The sequence below is a fragment of the Triturus cristatus genome, chromosome 8 (assembly GCF_964204655.1).
Source record: "Triturus cristatus chromosome 8, aTriCri1.1, whole genome shotgun sequence".
NCBI classification, from domain to species: Eukaryota; Metazoa; Chordata; class Amphibia; order Caudata; family Salamandridae; genus Triturus; species Triturus cristatus.
The window spans coordinates 1151418333-1151441908 of NC_140591.1; the positions used below are offsets into that span (position 1 = coordinate 1151418333).

Here is a 23576-nt window from a genome sequence, read left to right on the forward strand (position 1 = left end):
CCTCCAAGACTTTGAGAGCCCACGCTCTGCTTGTATATATTTGCTGTGCTGATCATAAAGATCCTACTACTCCAATCTGATAAAGATTTGCTCGTAAGAACTCCTCGTGTGGTGTCTCTCTGTCGTGTGGTGCCGAGTGTGCGATCCTAGATACGAGGTTCCTTCCCTGAGGAGTCTCCCGCCAGTGCCCGGCTACGATACCTCGAGGGTGGGTCTCAGGGCAGTCAGGGCCCCCTCCGGGCCCCTCTGAGGTCGCCTTCTAACATTGGTGGGAAGCGACGGGATTCGGGTCCATAATCTAGAGATCGTACCGTGAACGGCTGACGCACTACCGACAAAGATGGCAGAAGGAAACACCGGGGTTCTCATAGAAGACGACGCCAGTACCGTGTTCCAGGTGGAACAGCTGGAAGAGTACACTCACAAAGAACTAAAACAATTCTGTAAGGAACTCAGAATCGCTACCACTGGTCTCAACACCAAAGAAGATATGCAAAAGGCACTGAAAGCTTGGGTGGATTCTGGAGCCTCCCGGCCAGAAGGAGCGGGGGGAGCCCCACAACGAAGCTGGACCCTCCCAAGGAGAACGCAGCAGCAACCAGGTGCGAGGCTTCGTACCAGACGGGGGCCTATCCCTGGAGGAACTCGCAGACAGAGAAAAAAGTCGCCATCACGAGCTCGAATTAGCCAAACTCAAAATCGAGGGCGAGCTGAAATTAGTTGAGAAAAAGCTAGCAGTAGAACAATTGCGAGTACAAGGAGAACTAGAAGAGAAGAAGCTCCAACGAGAACACGAGGGAAAGAGACTTCAACTGGAACATGAACGCAGCCTGAAGGAAATAGAACTGAGAGCGAGAAACGAAGAAACGCGGCCCCCGGGGAACCGGGAGGCGGCCGCCCCAACGGAACAGAAGGTCCACATCCCCAAGGATGTGGTCAAAGAATATTACAAAAATGATGACATTCAGCAGTGGTTCCGGGCCTACGAGGTCGCCATGACCTCCCATCGGGTCCCACTGAAGGATTGGGGGGCTGGGTTGTGGGGACGATTCCTGAGCGAAGGGAGAGACACCCTGCTCGACCTACCCACCTCCATGCAAACATCCTATGAACACATGAAAGTGGCCCTCCTCACAAGGTACGGCCTCACCCCGGAGATGTACCGCCAGCGGTTCCGGGACTGCAGGAAGATCCCGGGTACCACCTGGGTGGAATATGTGAATTTCTTCAGCCGCGCCTTCGATGGATGGATCAAGGGCAGCAAGGTAACCACCCTGGAAGAACTAACAGACCTTATGCTGTGGGAACACCTGGCGGCCAACTGCTTTGTGGAACTCCGCCAGCATCTGCTTGATAGCAAGCTCACAGACCCAAGAAAGCTGGCTGTCGAGGCGGATCGCTGGACCAACACCCGGGTCTCCCGGGGCCCTGTAGGAGAGTACCCCGAGCCAGTCAGGGACCACCCCGCCAGAGAGGGGGGGAAACCAGGGAGGGCAGAGAGAGTCCCAGGCTAGTCCCCTGAAGTCCCAACCTCCACCTTTCCCGGCACCCCCACCAGCTGTATCCGGCCCCCCCTTAGACGGGGGCACCGGGTAACCATCACTTGTTTCCGTTGCCAGAAGCCCGGGCATTACGCCAACGACCCTGAATGCCCCATGGCCCCACGCACCACCCAGGCAGCACCCCCTGCTAGACAGATAGCCAATTTAGCCCTGGGGGAGGAGGTTGAGGAGGCCGAGGAGTGGGAACCCGCCGCTATGGCCCTAGTGTCCTTAGGAGATAGAGAGATGGTCCCTGGGAGCCTCCTGCCCTCTAACACAAAGAAATATGGGCAGCTAGTCACGATCAATGGCCACCAAGTAGAAGCCCTCCGTGACACCGGGGCCAGCATCACCGGTGTCCTTAGCCATTTAGTACACGAAGACCAGGTCCTCCCCAACGTCTTTTGTCCTGTCATTTCAGCCGACAACACAGAAAGCCTATGTAAGGTAGCCCTGGTGCCCTTTGAGTGGGGAGGGGTGGTCGGTAAACTGAAGGTTGCAGTGAGAACCTCCCAACCCGTCGATTGTCTCCTGGGGAACGACCTGGAAAGTTCCCCCTGGGGACAAGTTGAGCGCAAGACCCATCTAGGGATGATGGGCCTCCCTGAGTGGGTGTGCGCCACCACTCGATCCATGGCGGCTCGACTGACCCCCCTGAGGGAAGTCGACGACGCCCCGACCCCTGAAGATAGGATGGTCCCAGCCGAGGGTCCCCCCATGTCCCCACCAGAAGATTCGATCGCCAGTGACGAACCCCCACCTTCCGACTCCACCCCAGTCACCGAGTTCGGCGATCTGCCCAAATTAGCCCAGTGGCACCACGAGGGGGGCCCCTCCCGAGAAGAGTTCTGCCGAGAGCAGGCTACCTGTCCTCCCTGGACGGGCCCCGGCAACAGGCAGAGGCCCAGGCCGCAGGCGACCAGACGGGGACGCACCGGGTGTATTGGGAGAATGACCTCCTGTACAGCGAACAGAAGTCGGTGGAGCTAGGGTCCGGCCGGGTGCTGGTGGTGCCCCTACGCTTCCGAAACCTCCTCCTGGGCTTGGCCCACGATGTCCCCCTCGCAGGCCACTTGGGCCAGGACAAAACGTACAGTCGCCTCGTGACCCACTTTTACTGGCCCAGAATGAGAGCAGATGTAGGAGCCCACTGCAAGTCCTGTCCCACGTGCCAGGCCAGTGGAAAAAGCGGAGGGAAGAGCAAGGCTCCCCTCCAACCCTTCCCTGTCGTCAGTACCCCTTTTGAGCGGGTCGGGATCGACATTGTAGGGCCCCTGGACCCCCCAACTTCCCAAGGGCACCGGTTCATCCTCGTCCTGGTGGACCATGCCACCCGTTACCCTGAGGCCGTCCCCCTGCGCACCGTCACAGCCCCCGTGGTGGGCCGGGCGTTGATGGGAATCTTCTCCCGCATGGGTTTCCCCCGCGAGGTCGTGAGCGATCGCGGTACCAACTTTATTTCCCGGTACATGAAGTCCTTATGGCAACAATGCGGGGTGTCCTATAAGTTCACCACCCCGTACCACCCCCAAGGAAACAGCCTGGTAGAGCGGTTTAACCGAACTCTGAAGGGGATGATCGCGGGCCTGGAAGAGCCCCTCCGGCGTAAGTGGGACCTCCTGCTCCCCTGCCTCCTATTCGCATACCGCGAAGTTCCCCAGAGATCCTTGAGGTTCAGCCCCTTTGAGTTACTCTACGGGCACCCCGTCAGGGGGCCCCTCAGCCTGGTCAAGGAAGGCTGGGAGGCGGCGCCTCGAGGCCCCCCCCGAGATGTGTTCAGTTACGTCCTGACCCTCCGAAATCAGACTAGAAGGTTCCGAGAGATGGCCGAGGCCAACCTGGAGGCGAGTCAGGAGGAGATGAAGCGCTGGTACGACCAGAACGCCACTCTGGTCGAGTTTCAGCCGAGCCAGCAGGTATGGGTCATGGCCCCCGTGAAACCCTGCGCCCTCCAGGATAAATGGACCGGGCCCTTCAAAGTGGTTGAGCGGAAGAGCCAGGTCACGTACTTGGTGGACGTCCAGTCCCCCCAGGACCCCCTCCGGGTCCTCCACGTGAACCGCCTCAAGCCCCACTTTGTGCGAACGGAGCTGAGCCTCCTGCTGGCCACTGATGATGGGTCCGAGGAGGAGTCAGATCCTCTCCCCGATCTCCTGTGCACCAAAGAGAAGGACGGCTCCGTAGAGAGAGTGAACCTCTCCCCGTCTCTCACTCCCCAGCAGCGTGAGGATTGCCGCCAGCTCCTAGGGCAGTTTCCGGACCTTTTCTCCCTGGTCCCCAAGGTCACCGACTGGTGTGTTCATGATGTGGATACCGGGGACAGCCCACCAGTGAGACACCGAGCCTACCGAGTCCCTGATCGGGTCCGGTCCTGTATCCAAGCCGAAGTCTCGAAAATGTTGACCCTCGGCGTGATCGAACCCTCGGACAGCCCCTGGGCCAGCCCCGTGGTCCTTGTCCCAAAAGCAGCTGCCCCCGGGGTCGCACCAGAACTCCGCTTCTGCGTGGACTACCGGGGACTCAATGAAGTCACCCGAGCCGATGCCCACCCCATTCCCCAAGCCGACGAGCTCATTGACCGGCTCGGGGCTACTCGGTTCCTCAGCACCTTCGATCTCACCTGCGGCTACTGGCAAATTGCGCTCACAGAAGGAGCCAAGGCGCGGTCCGCCTTCTCCACCCCGGATGGGCACTATCGCTTTCGCGTGATGCCCTTCGGGATGAAAAATGCCCCGGCCACCTTTCAGCGACTGGTAAATAGAGTCCTGGCTGGGCTGGAAAAATTCAGTGCCGCACATCTCGACGATATCGCAGTTTTTAGCTCTGAGAGGAGTGAGCACCTCCAGCACCTTCGGAGGGTGCTGACCGCCCTGCGCCAGGCAGGCCTCACCGTGAAAGCCAGCAAGTGCCAGATTGGGCAAGGTTCGGTAACCTACCTGGGGCACCAGGTCGAAAGCGGGCAGGTCGCCCCTCTACAGCCCAAAATCTATGCCATCCTAGCATGGGAACCCCCCACTACCCAAACGGAGGTCCGAGCCTTTCTGGGCCTCACGGGCTACTACCGGAGGTTCATCCGGAATTATGGCAGCCTGGTCGGTCCCCTCACGGGACTCACGTCCAAAAAGCAGCCCAAGAAGGTGCAATGGTCCCCTGCCTGCCAAGAGGCGTTCGAGGCCCTGAAAGCGGCCATGTGTACTGCCCCCGTCCTCCAGGCCCCCGACTACTCCAAAGAATTTGTGGTACAAACTGATGCCTCCGAGCATGGCATCGGGGCAGTCCTCTCCCAGGTGAATGACCAAGGCCTAGACCAGCCCGTAGCCTTCTTCAGCCGAAGGCTATTGCCCAGGGAACAGAGATGGAGCACCATCGAGCGAGAGGCATTCGCCGTAGTCTGGGCCCTCAAAAAACTACGCCCTTACCTGTTCGGCACCCATTTCAAGGTCCAAACCGACCATCGCCCCTTGCGATGGCTCATGCAGATGCGAGGAGAAAACCTCAAGCTACTGCGGTGGTCAATCTCCCTCCAGGGGATGGATTTCACCGTGGAACATCGCCCTGGGACTGACCACGCCAACGCCGATGGCCTCTCCCGGTTCTTCCGCCTCAGTGAAGAGAACCCCCAAGAAGATGGGTAGTTCTCTCTGGCTTTCAGCTGGGGGGACGCATGTTAGACCCGGCCCTCGTAACATAACTAGACCTGACCCCTGCACCTCACACCAGCCCCCAAACCCACGGCCTGGCCGATCCTTCCCACCAGAACTCGCACGCACCCAACCCGGACTTCCCCGTCCGTGACCTTCTGCCCTTCGGCCACACCGGGCCCGCGTGCCCACTTCATGCAACAAGATGGCCGCCCGGCCCCAGCGCGACCCTGGCCTAGAGGCGCCACTCCGGCTGGAGGACATCACGCTCCCCTTGGGATGAGAGAGGGAGGAGCAGTTACTATCACACCTCTGCGCTTCCCTGGGACGGTGGGTTTCGATCGACCTGCCGGCCTCCTCGAGGGCTGGCTCCACGCCTGCTGGGTGTCTGGGACTCCTCCCGACCCGGCCCTGAACGGATCAAAAGACAATGGCAGGAAACCCCCAACAAGCGACCCCCAGGTGACAAGACCCCTGCCTGCACAGGCTCCGGATATCAAAGAGGGGTCGCCCTATAACAAGGAGTGCTCTGGGACTGTCCGGCAGATTCGCCTTGGAACACCTGAGCCCTGCTGAGTGACTCGCGGCTCCCTGAAGATCGTAAGACCTCCGAACTTGTGCTTGAGCCCTGCTGAGTGACTCGCGGCTCCCTGAAGATCGTAAGACCTCCGAACTTGTGCTTGAGCCCTGCTGAGTGACTCGCGGCTCCCTGAAGATCGTAAGACCTCCGAACTTGTGCTTGAGCCTTGCTGAGTGACTCGCGGCTCCTCGAAGATCGTAAGACCACCAAACTTGTAACCGAGCCCTGCTGAGTGACTCGCGGCTCCCACAGACTCTCTTGGTCCCGCCGGACCCCACCACGACAACCGTATCCCCCAGCTCGAGGATTGTGAGCTGTGCGACGGGTACGCTCCTGCATTTGATCCACATCCCCAAAGACTGTCCCGCTACCTCCTACTCCCCTCCAAGACTTTGAGAGCCCACGCTCTGCTTGTATATATTTGCTGTGCTGATCATAAAGATCCTACTACTCCAATCTGATAAAGATTTGCTCGTAAGAACTCCTCGTGTGGTGTCTCTCTGTCATGTGGTGCCGAGTGTCCGATCCTAGATACGAGGTTCCTCCCCTGAGGAGTCTCCCGCCAGTGCCCGGCTACGATACCTCAAGGGTGGGTCTCAGGGCAGTCAGGGCCCCCTCCGGGCCCCTCTGAGGTCGACTTCTAACAGCAGCTTTCTGCATAGCAGTGTTCTAACATATTGAACACTATATGTTATGCCTCATCTATAGTACTTCAAAATAGTGCAATACCATATTAAGCAATATTCCTCTAGACTTCTTGTTAATGAATAATGGTATAATAATCAAAGAAGCAATACTTCTGCATCCAGAAAGTATCCATAAATAATAGTGTACACATTGCAAAGCAACATCGTTCCATCTTTGCAGTATTGCTGAATTGTAGTGTACCATCCTATCAATCAGTACTACTCTAGCCTCATAGTATTTTTGTATAGAAGTGCACTATGACATCAGGATTGCACCTCCACCCTCACAGTGTTCCTGCAAAGTAGCTTGGCATTAAATGAGCACTGTCCTTCCGCCGTCACAATATTGCTGCATAAATACATACCATTGCTCAGAGCAGTACCTCGCCACAGCACTGTGATGCTGCAACATAGTATACCATTAGATGAAGTAGTATTCTTCTATCCTCAAAGTATTACTATTTAATGTTGTACCATCACATGAAGCAATTAACATGCATCCTCACAGAATAACAGCATTCTACCCTCACCAAGCAATATTTTTTGATTCTTACAAAATGCCAAACTATTAGTGTACAATCACACCCCATAACATCACTGCACTTGGGTACTACTCTATAGTATGACACCTTAACAGAACAGTGTGCCTGCCCTCTTACAGAATTATTTCACACTAGTTTACCATCAAAAAGTAACATCCCTCTCCCACTGCAGTTTTACTTCATAATATTAAATCATCCCCATAACCTATTATCCCTCTACCCCTGCAGAATGGCAGTCTAATATTATGGCATCAATCAATTTCCCTGCACTCTGGCAATAATTGAGTTGTAGTGCACGCCAAGTGTTGTCCCTCAAATCATGCTACATTAGAGCGATGCTACCCCTATGCACTGTAATGCTACCATATCCATTGATTCACTATTAGAAAGTAAAGTGTTTGACCCTTCTGGTTGGGGGCCCCAACACTTCTCAATAAGACCCATAAAACACAGCCCTTGTGCTGCTATATCATCACCCACTATAATTCCCAATCACACACCCATTTGTCTTTGAACTTATTCAAAGATGAGCAAATCGAGGTGGTCTCAACAGGTAACACTACTCAATATTCCAAGCTGGAGTTTCCATTTCTCAATGTAAGGCACCATGTGAAAGTGAAATGCTACTGACAAGTTGACAGTATCCTTACGCCCTCAAAGTGCTGTGTTACCACATCATAGCGTACCATCACACCATGCTTTGCGCTAGCGTCATCATGGTATCCCTCTATAATCGTAAATCATTAGATAGGGCATTATCTATTCAACTTCACATATTCGCGGCATGTTTAAATAATAGAGTGACCTTACAAAGAGCAATATTCCTGCAAAGCCAGAGTATTGCTATCTAAAAGTGTCCCATCACTTAAAACTACATTGTCTGCACCTTACATTATTAACACATAATATTACACCACTACACTAGGCCATATGTATCTTTCCTAACAGTGTTTCTGCATCATAGTGTACTATCGGAAGCAATGCCTTGCACCCTTACATTATTAATCCATTTTTGGAGAATCTGCCTTTGCGACTCGTTTGGTTAAGTTTCACTTAGCTTTGAAAGGCCGTTTAAGTCTGACCTTAGAGACCGCTTAAACAGACTCACAAGACTGTTTTTGTTAAACAAATTCTTCCATAATATCCATACATAGAGGCTCTTTTGGTCAGTGGGTTTCTTTCATTGGTCTGTTGAGTTGTCATTCACTTTTTCATTTTGCCCACCATAGCATGAATTGTCAGTCACATTTTGATTCTACCCATCACATCATAAAGCATGTGGCAATGGATTAGCCCACGCTATCCATTGGCTGCCTTCACTGTGAGTAACTACCCCCATGTGCACGTTGTTCACTTCTGCTTAAAAATTGTATAACTTTCTCTACAGAGCTCTTTCTAAACTATCTTTTTGAAACAGCTATTTATTTTGCATGCTCTTCAGGTGCCAATCTCTTTGCTGATTTATTTCTGGCCTCCTTTTTAGGTCTGGCCTAAAGAAAGCTTTAGCTGTCATGCAAGCCTTATGCTTTTTCAAAAATATCATACTATAGTACCTATATATTTAGAGGCTCTCAATCAACACTTTTTCACCATTGGTCTGTTCAAATATAACTCAACTTCAATTTTAAAGCAATTCTGTCCTCCTCTGAGGAAATCTGGAGGCTGTATAGTGTAACTGCAGCACTCCCGGTTCCAGTTTGGCTGCCAGTACCAACCTCATGGTACCCCGTGGAAACGGAGGACCTTCCTTTAACATCTTTGGGTTATTTGGAGACTCATTTCTCCTAGTCAGCTGATGCCAAAAGCAATTAAATTCCTGCTTCAGTGCAAAACAAAAAAATCTTTAAGTGCATATATGGAATACAGAATTAAATGTGTAATGACAAAGTCTGCTTTTCACATAAAAAAAAGTTCCTCATGCATTCCACAAAAGGCCAAATCTAAGCTGATAGAAAGATGTGGGAATATAATGCTACTGTGGAATGATCCATAATGTGTTTAATAATGTCTCATGCCAATAGTGGACGAATGCTGACCAGAGGCTCCTTAAAAATGTATGGAGTATATATTGACTTCACTATATTTTCCAAGGTAATACAGTTACCATTGTACACCAAACCCAATACGTGAGCAAACACCATTACAAGTGAATCCTAAAACCACACATTCACTCTCATTCTTTTTTAAATGTACCATGCATTCAATATTGCCATATAAAAGACCATGTTGAGGCCTGACCTGTTGGCTTTCCAAATGCTTGTTAAGGTTGCTGTTAGAAAAGTATTTATGCAACAGTCTTTAATTCCACATGCCTGCAATTTAAGTGCTTAATTGTGTGATTATTTATTATTTGTCAGCAGCATAAAATGCTGGTAAAATGCATAGCAAAAATGCAAGTTTTTTTAACACTAGTAAAACAGCCACATCAGTTTTTTGAATATGATAATAAAAATTGTAAGCATATAGGTCAATTTCCTTCTTTTTTTACTTGTGTGGCATATGCGTGCAATAAAAAATATTAAAACAAAAAAACAACCATTGCACCAACACACCGATGTCAGGCCTATTGGTTTTGCTACTGCTTGCTTTGAGGATGACATTGCCACTGTTTGATGAATCTGCATAACATATGGCACACAATTATGCATTCAATTAAGTTTGGTACATCAGGTTAAGACCAGATCTATCCAGCGGCAAAAACAGGGTAAGTGTGAAAGGGGCCAAAACAAAGGTACAGGGAACAAAAATGTTTGCTCTCTCCTACAGTCAAAACTACTGAATGGAATTGCAACAAACCTTACATGAAACTAGAAATATTTCTCAAAATACAAACTGTTTGTGATTCAGTGTTATATACAGTTGGTAGTTTTTGAGCTATTTGGGTTACAAAACGGAGTCGGGTAGATGTCAAAGGCTCAACTTACAGATTCCTTGAGGGTTAATTATCTGGTTTGGAACCTGCAAAGGATCCTTGGATAATATATTTGAAAAATAAAGAATCTGATTGGATGATGAAACATTCTTTCCCTTTGTTCACTGTGGGATCTGCTGATGCTCACATTCTGATTGGCTCATCTTAACTGAAAATGTTTGTTGCTGCTGTACTTATGTGATGCAAGGAGTTTGACAGTATCTGTAAAACAAAATGCAGGGAAAGATAAAGGGGCCTTGTGCTCTTCCTCTGATCCCTGAGAGGATGTAGTGAGTGTCTTTGAGGGCAGTTACTGTCCCTCCAAAAAAATGTTCACCAGATGATTCATGTCTCTGAAAGCTGAACTACAGTTCCTTAGATCCTCATGTTTTAGCATGTTTTAGGTCTTGAATCCTGTTATATTCTTAGAGTGCAAGAATACAACTGAAACTGTTGATCCAGGGTGCCATTGTTGATTCTCACACTTAAAAAAAATGGAAGGCAAAGAAAGAAAACCCACAGTGACCTTGTCCTAATGCTCCACTGTGGAGACTGAAGTTGGGCACATTGGAATTTATTCCGCATGGGGACTGGAGATAGGGGGTAGCCAAAAGCAACTCAGTGTGCCCAAAGTAGCAGACACAGGTGTTAGCGCAAGGCCAATTCAAAGCGCTTACCTGTACATGAATCTGACTTTCCCGAGATGTAGGTGAATACCATGTAGTACGCCCAGAAAAGGGATATGTGACTGTGCTTGAATATTGCTTCTGGTGAATGTGATAGTGGAATTGATAGGTTTAATAAAATTAGTACATTATTCCTATATCTTGCTTGTATGCCATCCTGTAAATAAGCAATGTTTCTCACTTGTGTGCCATCCTCTAAATAATCTTTGATTTATCTCCACCACACAATGTGTAAATTGTGGGAATATAAAGTATGTGTTTCTCTGCGTAGCCCATGAAGCTGCTCAAATGGAATGGAACCACCCAAGGCGCATCGGTTCATGGATATAATGTTTATCATTTACAGATCGGTCTTATAGGAGTGTGTCTTAAGTTGGTAACATTTGTGTTTGATGGCCTTTCAATGGATCTTTTCATCAGAGCTTCAGCTAAGACCACAACACTATCATCATATGGTAAACTGGTGTATTGTAACATCAGTCGCAGCCAGGAAAGAGTAATCAGCAAACAAATAGCTTTGGCTCACTGTGCCAATAATTTCACACTTTGCCATGTGTCTACAGTTGGTCTTTTTAAGTGCAGTTTAGTGCTTCTCTCATGTTGGAACCATAGGTAGCTCCACAGTGTCACCTCTCTGTAGATTCATCCGTGGTTAGTAGATACATGCACTCAGAAAATGATAATACGCAAAACAAATAACAGTGTTAAACGTTAAGTGCTTTTGTTGCTAAACACTTGCAGTATCTGCATTATTGCTTTTTGAAGGTAATCTTCATTTATTGACCTTCTCATTACAAACACTGTCTTGCAAGTTAGAAATCATGATTTGAGATTTATTGTTTAAAAAATGTTTCTTTTTTAAATAGAGTAGTTGTTCTAATGACCATGTTGCCTTGTCCTTTGCCCACAGCTCCAGACTTGCAGGCGCCTTTGATCGCAAGCTTCGTTGCATTTCCCTTTGTCATTCTTATCGCTGTAGCAACATACAAATTGTTCAAGATTGACATTGTACTTTGTTACCGACATTCCCTTCATCCTATCATAAATAAAAAAGGTATGTTTGAAGGATCATAAACGTTATAATTGGGTTTAGTTAATTTACAGCCTACTACTGTCGTCCTAAAAGTTCGTTTTTTGATTCTTCTTTCCAGTGTCTTTAACTTTTTTTTTTAAACATTAAATTAAGCACCATGAAGGATGAAATGTGACGTGCCTCAAGTGTGCTACAGCCTCCATGTACATAGTTACCTGTGTTAAGGAATCATGCTTTTTAAAAAAAAAAATTTAACACTGGTGTTGAGAGCATTCAAATACTAGCAAAGTACCCCTGGGATTGGACCCAACACTGATCAAACAAAGTGCCTGGAGATTGAACAGCGACCGAGGGGTTCAATAACAATTGGAAGGCATGAAGTTTGAGGAAAGTCTGGTAGATACAGAAAAATCATATAGACACTACCATTTGCATAATGTAAGAATGTGCTTCATTGAATGTACTATCTTTCAGAGTGGAATGTATTTTTTGATAACCAAGGGCCATATGTAGGTAGCATCACATTTACCGATTCATAAATACCGAATTTTACCGATTCGGTATTTATGAATCGGTAAATGTAATGTAGGTTACCAATCGGTAATTATTACCGATTCAGTAAATATCGGTATTTAAGAATCGGTATTTACCAAATCGGTAATAATGCATCCCTTCCCATTCATTCCTATGGGCCTGGAGGCCCATTGGAAAGAATGGGAAGCCAGTTACCATTACCGATTCGGTAAATACCGAATCGGTAATAGGGGAGGCATTATCATGGGTGGCAGGGTGTCACATTGACACCCTGTTGCACCCCTGATTCATGCATGTGTGCACATGTGGCGCACATACATGCCCTAAGGGCATGTATGTCTGCCACATTGCACTTTTCAAATAGCACAAAAATGCTTTTTGAAAGGTATTCGTCATTTACCATCAACTAGTAGTTGGTGGTAAATAACGAATCCAGACACCTATGATGCACTCACTTGAGTTCCCCTTACATAGCATTTCTGGAGTCGGTATTTACCGAATCGGTATTTTACCGATTTCTTAATTTCCGAATTGGTAAATACCGAATCCAGAAAATCTGCCACCTACATCGCGAATGCCTAAATACCGGTCGGTAACGGGATATTTACCGAATTTCGGCCGTTACCGACCGGTATTTGGCTTCCTACATGAGGCCCCAAACGTTTAATAATCAGGTCAATTTCCTCAGCCCTGATTTTCAGTCCATAGATAGAGCCCCAGAGAGGTGCGATTGGTGCTGGTCTGTGCCTCAATATGATGACCTTTTTCCCTTTAGTTCTTATGGTCATGTTGGTGGCCTCACGGCAACCCTGTTTCCGAAGCTAAACCTTACCAAAAGCAAATTTGTTATTTATGCCAACAAGTAAATGGAAGCAAAATTGTGCAGACTTGGTTATCAACTATTGAGGTGGACGTATTCTCTACTGCAGATGGGCTGTGGGTAAATTAATGTGTTTGCAATCTAGGGTATGAACTTGACTTTGAAAAACATACCTGGCTATAAAATCTTTCCACCAAACAAAGGGCAGGATGTTAGAACATACTCGTCACAGAAAGTGGTCGGAAATTGGGCATCTACTTTTTGCGGCCCGTATTTTATTTTGCAAAATGGCCTATGTACCATATATTGCTTTGTTAAATCATCAGTCACATGGGGTTGCAGACCAGCCTGCCTAATGATTATCAATTACTCAGGTTTATAACACCCCTGTTGATTGGTTATAATCACAGGAATGGTGGCCTACAAGGGAACACAGAGCAACATCCTTGTGTTTGTATTCACAAACGGAAACCTTTTTAAAGAAATGTTTTTAAGCAGCTTGTGTCCCTTAGAAGCCAGTGCTGCTTTGAAAACATAATTTTTCCATTTTGGAAAACATCAGATGAAGCTGGCAGTGGAACAGTATCGGATCCCCCCGTACTCCCGACTGCCCCCGCCCCTCCCACCTTCTCCCCTCCCCTGCTACCAAGACGACTCCCTTTGCAAAACAGGTATCACCTCCTCTGAGGTGTCCATAAATGTTCAGTAGCTTGCAACTGAAATTATGTTTGCAAACAACTGATGCATTGAAAAAACAAATTGCAGTTTAGAAAGAATGCACCGTTTACACCCCTTCCAAATTGTGATTCTGTATGTGTTGCAAACCACATTTAACAAACCAGAAAAAAAAATCCGACATGCAAAATGGATTTGTACATAAGAAATAGCCATTTTGCTATCCCAAACCCTGTAATTTTGTGAATCGCAGGGCTTGCCTTGTCCACCTTGGTATCATTTAAAGACACAAATTAGTAGGCTGATTATATTAAATCAGGAGCTGGTTCAATCTGAGACTACGAAACTAAATGAACAAGCATTGGTAAATGTATTAGGCTTCGCCTATGTGATTGATGATAACCTGTTTTTTATTGTTAGTTGTAGCTTGATGAGTAGTTGTGCAATATAGGTCACAGAAAGTCTGTTAAAGTGTTATGACTAGTTTATGTACAAAAAGGCACTATATTGTGCTGTTACTAGTGGTATAGTGAGGCAGTAATAGCAACATCTTGAAAATGAAATGAAAGAGGAAATAATAGAATTAATTGATATAATAGCAATATTATGTGTTTAGAGGAGTTATGAAAATTTTTGGACCTGGTGCCACTGCACCCGCTGTATCATTCAAATCATGACCCTAGAGACTGTAAGGTAACTGCACTTGTGTCTGCGTGATCAGTTTCCTAGTGACTGTAAGGTAACTGCACTTGTGTCTGCTTGTTCAGTCGTAAAATATTGCAATGTTTGGTGTTTAGAGGGCTTTCTAGAGCTTTGGTCCCCGGTGTCACTGCACCTGCTGCACCATTGATATCATCACCCTAGTGCCTGCAAGGTAACTGCGCTTGTAACTACTTATTTTGTAGTTAAATATAGCAATATTTGTTGTCTAGTGGGGTCCCTAGAGCTTTTGGCCCCGATGCCACTGCACCCGCTGTACCATTCAAATCAAGTCCCATTCACCTGCAAGATAACTGCAATTGTGTCTGCCTGTATAGTAGTAAAATATAGCAATATTTGATGTTTAGAGGACTTCTGACAACTTTTGGGCCCGGTGCTACTGTACCTGCTGCACCATTGAAATCATGACTGTTGTCTGCTAGGTAGCTGCACTTGTGTTTGCCTTTTTAGCAATAACATATAGCAATATTAGATGTTTAGTGGAGTGCCTGGAGCTTTTGTGCAATGTTTGTTACAAGATTTAGTATTTGGTCATAATGACCAAATAGATTACGTTGAATAAATTCAATTCGATAATGCCTACAAAGTGCAAAGAAAGGTACTGAGGCTTGAATAGGAAATGCCACAAACGACTAAAGCATCTGCTTTACACAGCTAAGTAATACAATGCAAGCATTCTAGCATACTGTTAGAAGCTGTCTGCCTTTTTATTGGGAAGAGATCTTATCTTGAAAAAGGTTGGGGCCTAAACAGTGTGAACAGATTTTGTAGAAGTATCATAAATGCCTTCAGCCAGTGGACGTTAGCAAAAAAATTTCCCACACAAAAGTGAATGAACACAGTAATTCGGTGTGGGAACTGATAAGAGCCCCCTTTGAAGATACATTAAATACAAGAGATTTCCCAAGCACAGTGCAAGCGATGTGCAGGCAAAACCAAAAACGACAGAAAGAGTTCTCAGCATCTACTCATGGGATATGAAATACTTTGACTCTTGCTCTGCATGACAATCCATCTTTGCAGTTCTTCGGACGGCAATATATTAAAAAACCTATATCAGAAGCAGCAGTTGAAGGTTTTGAATATTATGTGAACTGTTCTCTTTAAATGTTTTAGCCTGAGATTGTAATGCTTTCTGCAGATGTGTTATTCTTTATTATAGCATACTAAACCACACTGTCCATGGTTTTTTATGTCTGGCGTGACTGTAGCTGTAATCTTAATGTGATTATCAGAAATTGAACTTTAAGAAGTAGTGCTCAGAGATCAGCCTATCGTTCTAGCCACAAGTTAATCATCCACTATGCCAGCTTTATTTTGGGCTCATGTGATCTGATCACATAAAAAGTGTCCTTGTTTTGACCTTTAGGAAAGTTTATGTTCATTACGGTGGGCCTGAGTTGGTTTGTGTAAAAAGCCAATGACCAATCCTAAAGCTTATGACCAAAGCAGTAGGACTGTTATAAAAAAGACAAGGGGACCCAGTAAGGTAAACAAGAACTTTGGGTTGACAGTATTTTATAAGAACAGTGGACCTTGGTAAGGAACTAATGTAGATGAATAGTCCATATAGACTAGAATCAGTGCTATATTACTACTGTCCAGCCGGACAGTCAAATTTAATGTATAGCGATATTGGAGATCAAACAAGAACCAATAAAGTGGGACACAGTCCTGCGTCCTACACATTTACAAGACATTTATAAAACATATACAGTAAACAAAACATTCAAAGCAGTAGCACTGGCATATTTATTATGGAACACTGTTAAAGGCATCCTGCATTTAAGGGTAGATTGTTATTATACTATCTTAAAGCCTGCAGGCTGGTATTCATTTTACATGTAACCTCATAGATTACCATAGTAGGCATAGGTTTGGTATTGGTCACCAACTCTGACTAACCCTAAAAGGTGTTAAAAGATTTGCACTATGATAACCCTTATTTGGCCCTGGGGATGTATATTGTTTTGGCAACTGTAATTCCGTGCATATTTGTAGTTTTATGAATTTATGCCTGATTGGTGTCTTGTATGGAAGGTTGAGCTTAACATAGTAGGCTTGATTTGGGCAGGGTGACAAGCCAAAGATGCAGGTTGTAGACCTTAGTGGTTCATTGGGAAAGGTATATCAGGTGCTGTAGGTCTGATCCATTTATAATGAAATGTTGTGACAAACTCAATAGGCCCGACTCATTTATTGAGAGCCAATAGGCCTTTAAGGGTGGATTGTTCTTACACAATGTTAAGGCCTGTAGACAGGTTCTTTGTAACATAGAATCTCACAAATTGTTGGAGTAGGCAAGAGCTTTGGAGTTGGTTATTTATCTCTTCTGACAAACCCCGAAGGAGTAGATTCTGCATGGAGCAGTGGGTCAGTTCTCCTCAGTCATTGACTCTATTGCCTGGTTATTGATGCCATTTTGCCTGATTACATGCACAGCTCCCTGAACGTGTGTATGCTTCAGTGTTAGGACTGGGATGGGGTGGGAAGTACTTTGGCTTTCCATTTCCCCCTTTTATAGCCTCCTTACATTTATCTCTGTTTTATTTAGTGTGTTAGACTTTTTTCATTGTGTACTCTTGACAGATGTCTGCCGCATTTCAATACAACACAATTGCCATCTTTGGCTTGAACAACAGTGGTAAACTTTGTACCGTCCCGCTCCAAGATTGCCGTCCATTATAATGGTTTCTGAGCTGGCACATTAGAATAGTATTATGCTTAGTGCATCATTCTCTTACTGTTTCTAGGTGGCTGAAACTTGGCTGCTATGCTGGAAATTTAAAACAGTGATACTCTATGCACTTTACCATTTCAATTTTGCAATCCATTGCTATAATAAATTATTTACTTCTTTATCGGAAATCTATACCTTCTTTGTTTAGGCAGCAAAGTTTTTCCCTTGTTTTTCCTTTTATTCATTTAATTTAGCTTGTCACCTGTTCGCTAGAGTCATTGTCGACATCTTTAAGTTAGCATGAGCTCGGTAGCCATGATACTGCTTTTGCGCACGACAATACATGTCTTTATTTTTACAAAGCTCTGTTCATGCCTTTCACATGAGGACTCTCTGCTGTGCTCGTTCTCTGTCTGTTCCTGGAGTTTAGTCTGAACACACTGAGCAAGGTCAATAAACACTGACGGGCCGATTCACAGAACTAATCTGAGACAAAATCCTAAATTTACTACTTATGGTATTCACAGAATGCACTTACGACTACTAACTTTATGTCTGAACTCAGCCTGGAATTTCCGCCCCCGGAGCGGAAATCTCGCAATTGTGCCAGAATTTCTGCACTCGGGCCGGAATCTCTGCTTCCATACCCACAATCTGGTGTTAATTGACTATATCTGATGTATGGTGGGGATGGTAGGCACTTGGAAAGGTGACTAGCATTGAGCAAAATGCGGGTATTCTGGCCCAGGAGCGGAGATTCGGGCACAAGTGCAGGATTTCTACTCCGGGAGCTGAATTTCCGCTCTGGGTAGTAAGTTTAGGATTTTGTCTCAGATTAGTTCTGTGAATCGACCCCTGACTCTTACTATTCTGTTCTGGTCAGGCCGTAGCACTTAGACAAAACATACCAATGCAGCTGTTTTTGCTGGAAGCTTGTACTTTGATATTATGGGGATAGATGTCTAGGTAACACACACTTGGAGAGGGACCTTTCCAGGAAGAAGAGCAACACGCACCTGTGATGTAGAAATACAATCTATAGCCTGAGATATGAGGTCTGCTGACAAAGCCCAGAGATCTTCTATTATATAACATTATTTCTGCTTACCAAGGGGAGGGTCGTTAGGCTTTATAGTCTTTTATCTACTGTCTTTTATAAAATGACATCTCCCTTTATGATGTATGGTCTTGCTGCAATGCTAACTGTATTGATATTCTGCATTTTGCTGCTGGTTGTGGCATGTATATTGCATTTTAGATCACGTTAGTTAAAATAAATATTTAAACCATCTTCGTGTCTCTGTCAGATCGTATTGTGGACAAGTACGGGAGTGTGACCAAAAAGGTGTGTCTTGTAACCGTGATTCCTGAGAGATCCAGGAGTGTTGTGTTCTGGAGTGCCTTTGTGAGTAGGAGAGCGAGTCAGACACTATAGCTAGTCGGTCCTGGGCTTATGGGCACTAAGGCGGTAGGAAGGCTTAGCCCATATATGCCATGGTCCCATAATGCTGCGCATCGTTCTGTGTATGTGTAGAATCCCTGCAACAGGGCGCCACCAACGTTTGGTATGGTACTTATTCGTGACACCCCTGAGTAGCGCTTGGGCTTGTCCACAAAAAGCTCTCACCATTTACCAGAGACATCTGTGGTGCGAGGGATTTACCTCCTATATTAGAGATTTTAGGTTATTCAAGCTTGGATTTTGAAAAGTTTTATTTTTCTTCTTTAATACCCAGTGTTGCGCTACTGTTTTCCTTCTTTTCCACTCTGTTTCGAAAATGGCTATTGGTATTGCTGCTCATAATCGCACAGCACTAACTGCACATTTGACTGAACATGTCCCGGTAGCGGAAGCAACCATTATCTTTGTGGTTGAAGTGAACGCTGCTTTTCGCTTTTAGTTTTTTTTTTCTTGGGTTAAGTTTCCAGCGGTGGATTGGAATGATAATTTCTTTCATGAATATGAACATGCTGTGGTTCCCCCCGATTATAGACCTTATCGGTTACTTGAAGTTCCGTTGTCAGTTTGGGAGCACAGCATCTGGTTTAATGGCACTGTACCTCACCCTGTGACAGTGGTCCGTTTAGGCCCTTTATCGGTCGACAGGGCCACATGGCCCGTTTTGGCTGGTTTTACACCACACCCAAATTATCGTGGTGTTTCGCATGAATCTTTAGTTCATACTCACAGAAGTGAGGTGCAATACATGTCCCACATGATCCAGGTGGCTCCGGCTGGAGCAACTCCTCAGCAACCAGGACATGGAGGCATGGTAATTAGCCCCATCATGATTAATTCAGTGATGGGAAAGCAGCCTACAAATAGGCATGATTTGCCGTTCTGGTTAGCTGAGTGATTAGAGCAACTCGAAGCTGCATTTCCCAATACTTCTCCTTTGGATAAACACAGGATCCTTACAATGAGTTTTCCAAAAGTTCTTATTCCCAATTTAGCTGATTGCACCACCTGAGGGAAAGTGTTTGCGGTGCTGTATTCTCTGTGCTTTTGCACCCCCTCCATGACAGTGCTTCAGGCAGTTCTTAAGAAAGTTCAAGAGGAACACGGGGCAGAGGCCGCCCTGGAGTTGGGGATGAGACTAGTTGGGGTATTCCCTATAGTCTGTGATATGATACTAGCCAATATAAAAGAGAAGCGGTTAGTTAGTGAGTCAGCATCTTGAGGCAGTAGCGGACGTTGATAAACAACACAAATTGCGGAAGATTATCACTAGGGTGTACAAAGCATTAAGGCGTAATAATTTGGGGAATAAACCCTTCACTCAGCGGCAGAAATAAAACCCTCCTGAAAAGGAGGTCCATTCTTTCCTAAAAAGAATTTGAACAAGAATAAACAACAACATCAGAAGCAAGGTTCGCGTGCTGGTTCACCGACACCTGATGCTTTCGAGCGTAGGTATGATTTGCATGACCGCTCTAAGCTTAAGACACCAGAGAGTTTTCAGGTTCCTGATCATCGTTCTCCTAGCTCCTCGCAGGAATCATCATATTAACAGTCCGGTGGAGGTGAGCATCAAGATCGTAGACAAGGTGATTCGCCACACCAGTTTGACCCAAAGGCCAAACCGGAAGGACAGTTGCCATTTCGTGCCCCGTTTCAAAAGAAAATAGTTGCCGCTTTAACAGCGAATTATGCCTCAAATGGGAAGAATCCTGCTCCTTGATTGGAGATGGGCTATGACATTCCTCAACAGCGCGGCGGAAGTTACCATAGTACTGGAGGTCCTCCATCCTTGTCTGGAGGCGAGAGCAACTGACACATTTATTACAGTGCAAATAGCTGATACAAGAATTGCACCCCTGATAGACTTTATGAGATATTCCTCCAAATTGAAGGTGATATACAACGTACAATTAAGAGTATCTTTTGGGATGACCTTACCTCCTCATACCACATATTGTTGGCGGAGCTGGATTGGCCTCCTCCATTTGTTTTTGCTTCTTTTTGAGGTGAAAACGTGATACTTCCGAGTTTTTCGCTTTACGTCTCTGAAGAGCCTAAACAGGCTTATGCATTGGAACGGGCTTTAGCCCAAGCACCGGCTGTGTATCACAATCAAGTGGGCTGGGATAGAGATTCACCAGCACATGAGATTCCTTTGCGATCAATGCCACAGCGGCAGGCACTAATGGGCCGATTCACAGAACTAATCTGAGACAAAATCCTAAACTTACTACTTTTGGTATTCACAGAAAGTATGACATTTTGGCCCAGTTGGAATATCAAGATGTGATTGAGCCCTGTGTTCCGTCGATGAATAATCTTCTTTTTCCGACATTGAAACCCGACAGTTCATATCATATTGTTTTGGATTATAGAAATGTGAACAGTCATGGTCGTAGGTTTGCTGTACAGAACACCCACAGCTCTGCGTTAATAAATAACATTGTCCGAAAAAAATATAGAACAACTTTAGACATTTCCAATGGATTTTACAGTCACAATTTGGCTCCTGAGAGCCGTGACTGGACCAAATTTAATACGGTCGGCAATCAGAAAAGATTTACAAGATTACCCAAGGGCTATAGGAATAGCCCTGGTGCATTTGCTGCGCGTGTTGTGTCACTTTTAGACAACATAGATCATGATGCTTTCTCTTACGTTGATTACATTTATTTGACGGGTGCCGAGTTGATACTGCATCTGGTGCGTGCAGACCGCATCATAATGTCCTTTGCAGACTTAGGGTACAAATTCAATTTTGCTAAGTCTCACATTGCCTACTTGGCGGTTCTGTTGTTGGGTTACAAACTCAATAATGAAGGGAGGGGGTTGCCCCCCCCCCACTTTCTGGAGAAATGTGATCAATTGCAGCCTACTTCTACTCTTAAGAAGTTACAATCTTTTCTGTTTTTTAAAATTTCAGGATGCCCTACATTCCTGATTATGCTCAGCATATCAATATGCCTTACACGTCGATACATTCCTCTTTTTCGTCTTCCAGCTGGCTCCCGGAACATACAGAAATTCTTCGGTCTTTGCAGTCTGATGTGCTTGCGACCAACTTCTTGTTAACTCTTGACAACACGACTAACTTGGTCATACAAATTGTACCTGGTAAAGTGGGTTTCACACAACTGACTTTCAAGGAGGGCGATACCGTTCCCATAGCCTATAAATCGCATTTGTACACATCAGCAGAGATGCCCATTGAAACAATTCTTATGGCAGTACAGATGGCGATCCTGAAGGAACGCTCTTTGGCTCAGATAAAATGCATTCTTATGGTATCGCCTGTGCCTACTCTTGAGGCAGTCACAAAGGCGAGCGTACCGAATTCTAAAGCCTTACATCTGCGTTGGATTCAATGGGCAAGTTCTTTGACATCGGCTGATGTCACCTTTATCTTTGACCCAGCCTTACAGATGCAGGAGTTTTTACATACAAACAAGTTCACCCTGTGCCACAGTTTTTGCTTCCACTTGATTAATACAAGTGTATAGTTTATACCGACAAGTCAGCGCAGCCAGCCGTTAGTTCCAAACTCGGCCACTTGTGCTTTTGTGGCGGGCTCCATGGTTGAGGGTGAGTTTAAGTCTTCCTTAGTCTACACACAGTCACTTGGTGACTGCATGGCGCGGTTGGCTGAGCTGCGGGCTTTAGTGTTGGCTCTCAAGTTCGCTGATCCAGATGTACCTACACTTATAGTGTGCGATTATTTTCTATTGTGTACAGTCCTTTAATGACAATCTAATATTTTGGTCTCCAAATGAATATCGGGACTCTAAAGGTAGCGCAATCAAGCATAAAATGCTTTGGGTTCGAGGGGCAGCTCTTTAATAAAGCTTGCAGCTCACACATGTTATTCATACTCTTGCCCATCAGCATGTGGGATAACCTGCTGTTGGTAATTCTTTGGCTGATGAAGCAGCCAAATATGCAGTTGCCACATGTTCAGTAGTGGCAGCTACAAGGTCCATGACTAAAGTTGATAATGACATCCTGGCAGCTATAGCTGCTACAAGGGATGGCACAGCATTCCCATAAGGTTTACCTTCTCGGTATTCTTATCATTTGTTACTTGAACAAGTCCCCTTTGCATCCATTCTGTCCGTTGGGGATCAATGATTCCCAACGAGGACCGCAGGCTTCCGTTAATCGTTGCTGCACATGAAGACATGGCATCTGCACATGCTGGAGTTTCCGCAACGGTGTCTCTTTTGTAGCAGCATTATTGGAGGCATGTCTGCATAGACAGATTCGTAATTATGTACTTTCTTGTGACATTTGTCAACAGATTAGACCATTCACGGTTGCACGTACAACTCACACGCAGCTATACATCTCGAAAAAAGCATTTGGATGTATTTATCTTTATTACTGTGGTTCTTTGACGTCCAACACTGCCTATAAACATATTCTTGTTGCAGTGGATTGGTGCACTAGATTCCTTTGAGTTTGGCCGCATCATAGTGCTGACGCTCAAAATATCACTAGAGATTTGCGTGTCTTTATCGGGACATTTGCTTGTGGAACCTTCCATTCTGACCAGGGTCCGGCGTTTGCCTCCAAGGCTTAGAACGATGCAATGAGGTCGCTGGGGGTGCTATTGCAACTTTTGTCTCCATACAGGCCTGAGGGCAATTCTATAGTGGAGCGAATGAACTGTGACTTAAAGCAATCTTTGACAGCTAGAGTCTTAGGTACTGGCATGGGTTGGCTGACTCATTTATATGGAGTTCAATGTGCACTAAATAATCTCCAGAGAAGATCTCTGGGTGGGCGGACCCCATAGGAAATGCTCTTTGGCATCAGAATGTTTGTATCAGACCTTGATGGGCTAGACGTTGTGGCGGCTGCCGCAATATTTGCTGGAGATGACCGTTGTGCTATGTTACAGGTTCTACAAAATACTCGAGACACTTTTGCTAAAGCTGAGTTGCACTCATCCGGAGACACAGCGGTGCTGATCCGAGTTACAGGGTGGCTTCCTAAAGTTGGCAATCTGGTCTGGGAGAAGATAGAGAACAAAAAAGAATTTGGTCCCGCCTACCGTGCACCAGTCCCT

General features: G+C 46.0%; 1 protein-coding gene across 1 annotated transcript in view; it reads left to right on the forward strand.

Moving 5' to 3' along the window:
• Positions 1 to 23576, forward strand: part of LOC146805524 (interleukin-1 receptor type 1-like) — a 356975-nt gene that overhangs the window by 279008 nt on the left and 54391 nt on the right. Inside the window, exon 9 of the mRNA XM_085623806.1 lies at positions 11498 to 11641. Coding sequence (XP_085479932.1) covers positions 11498 to 11641 — 144 coding nt within the window. The remainder of the gene's footprint in view (positions 1 to 11497; positions 11642 to 23576) is intronic.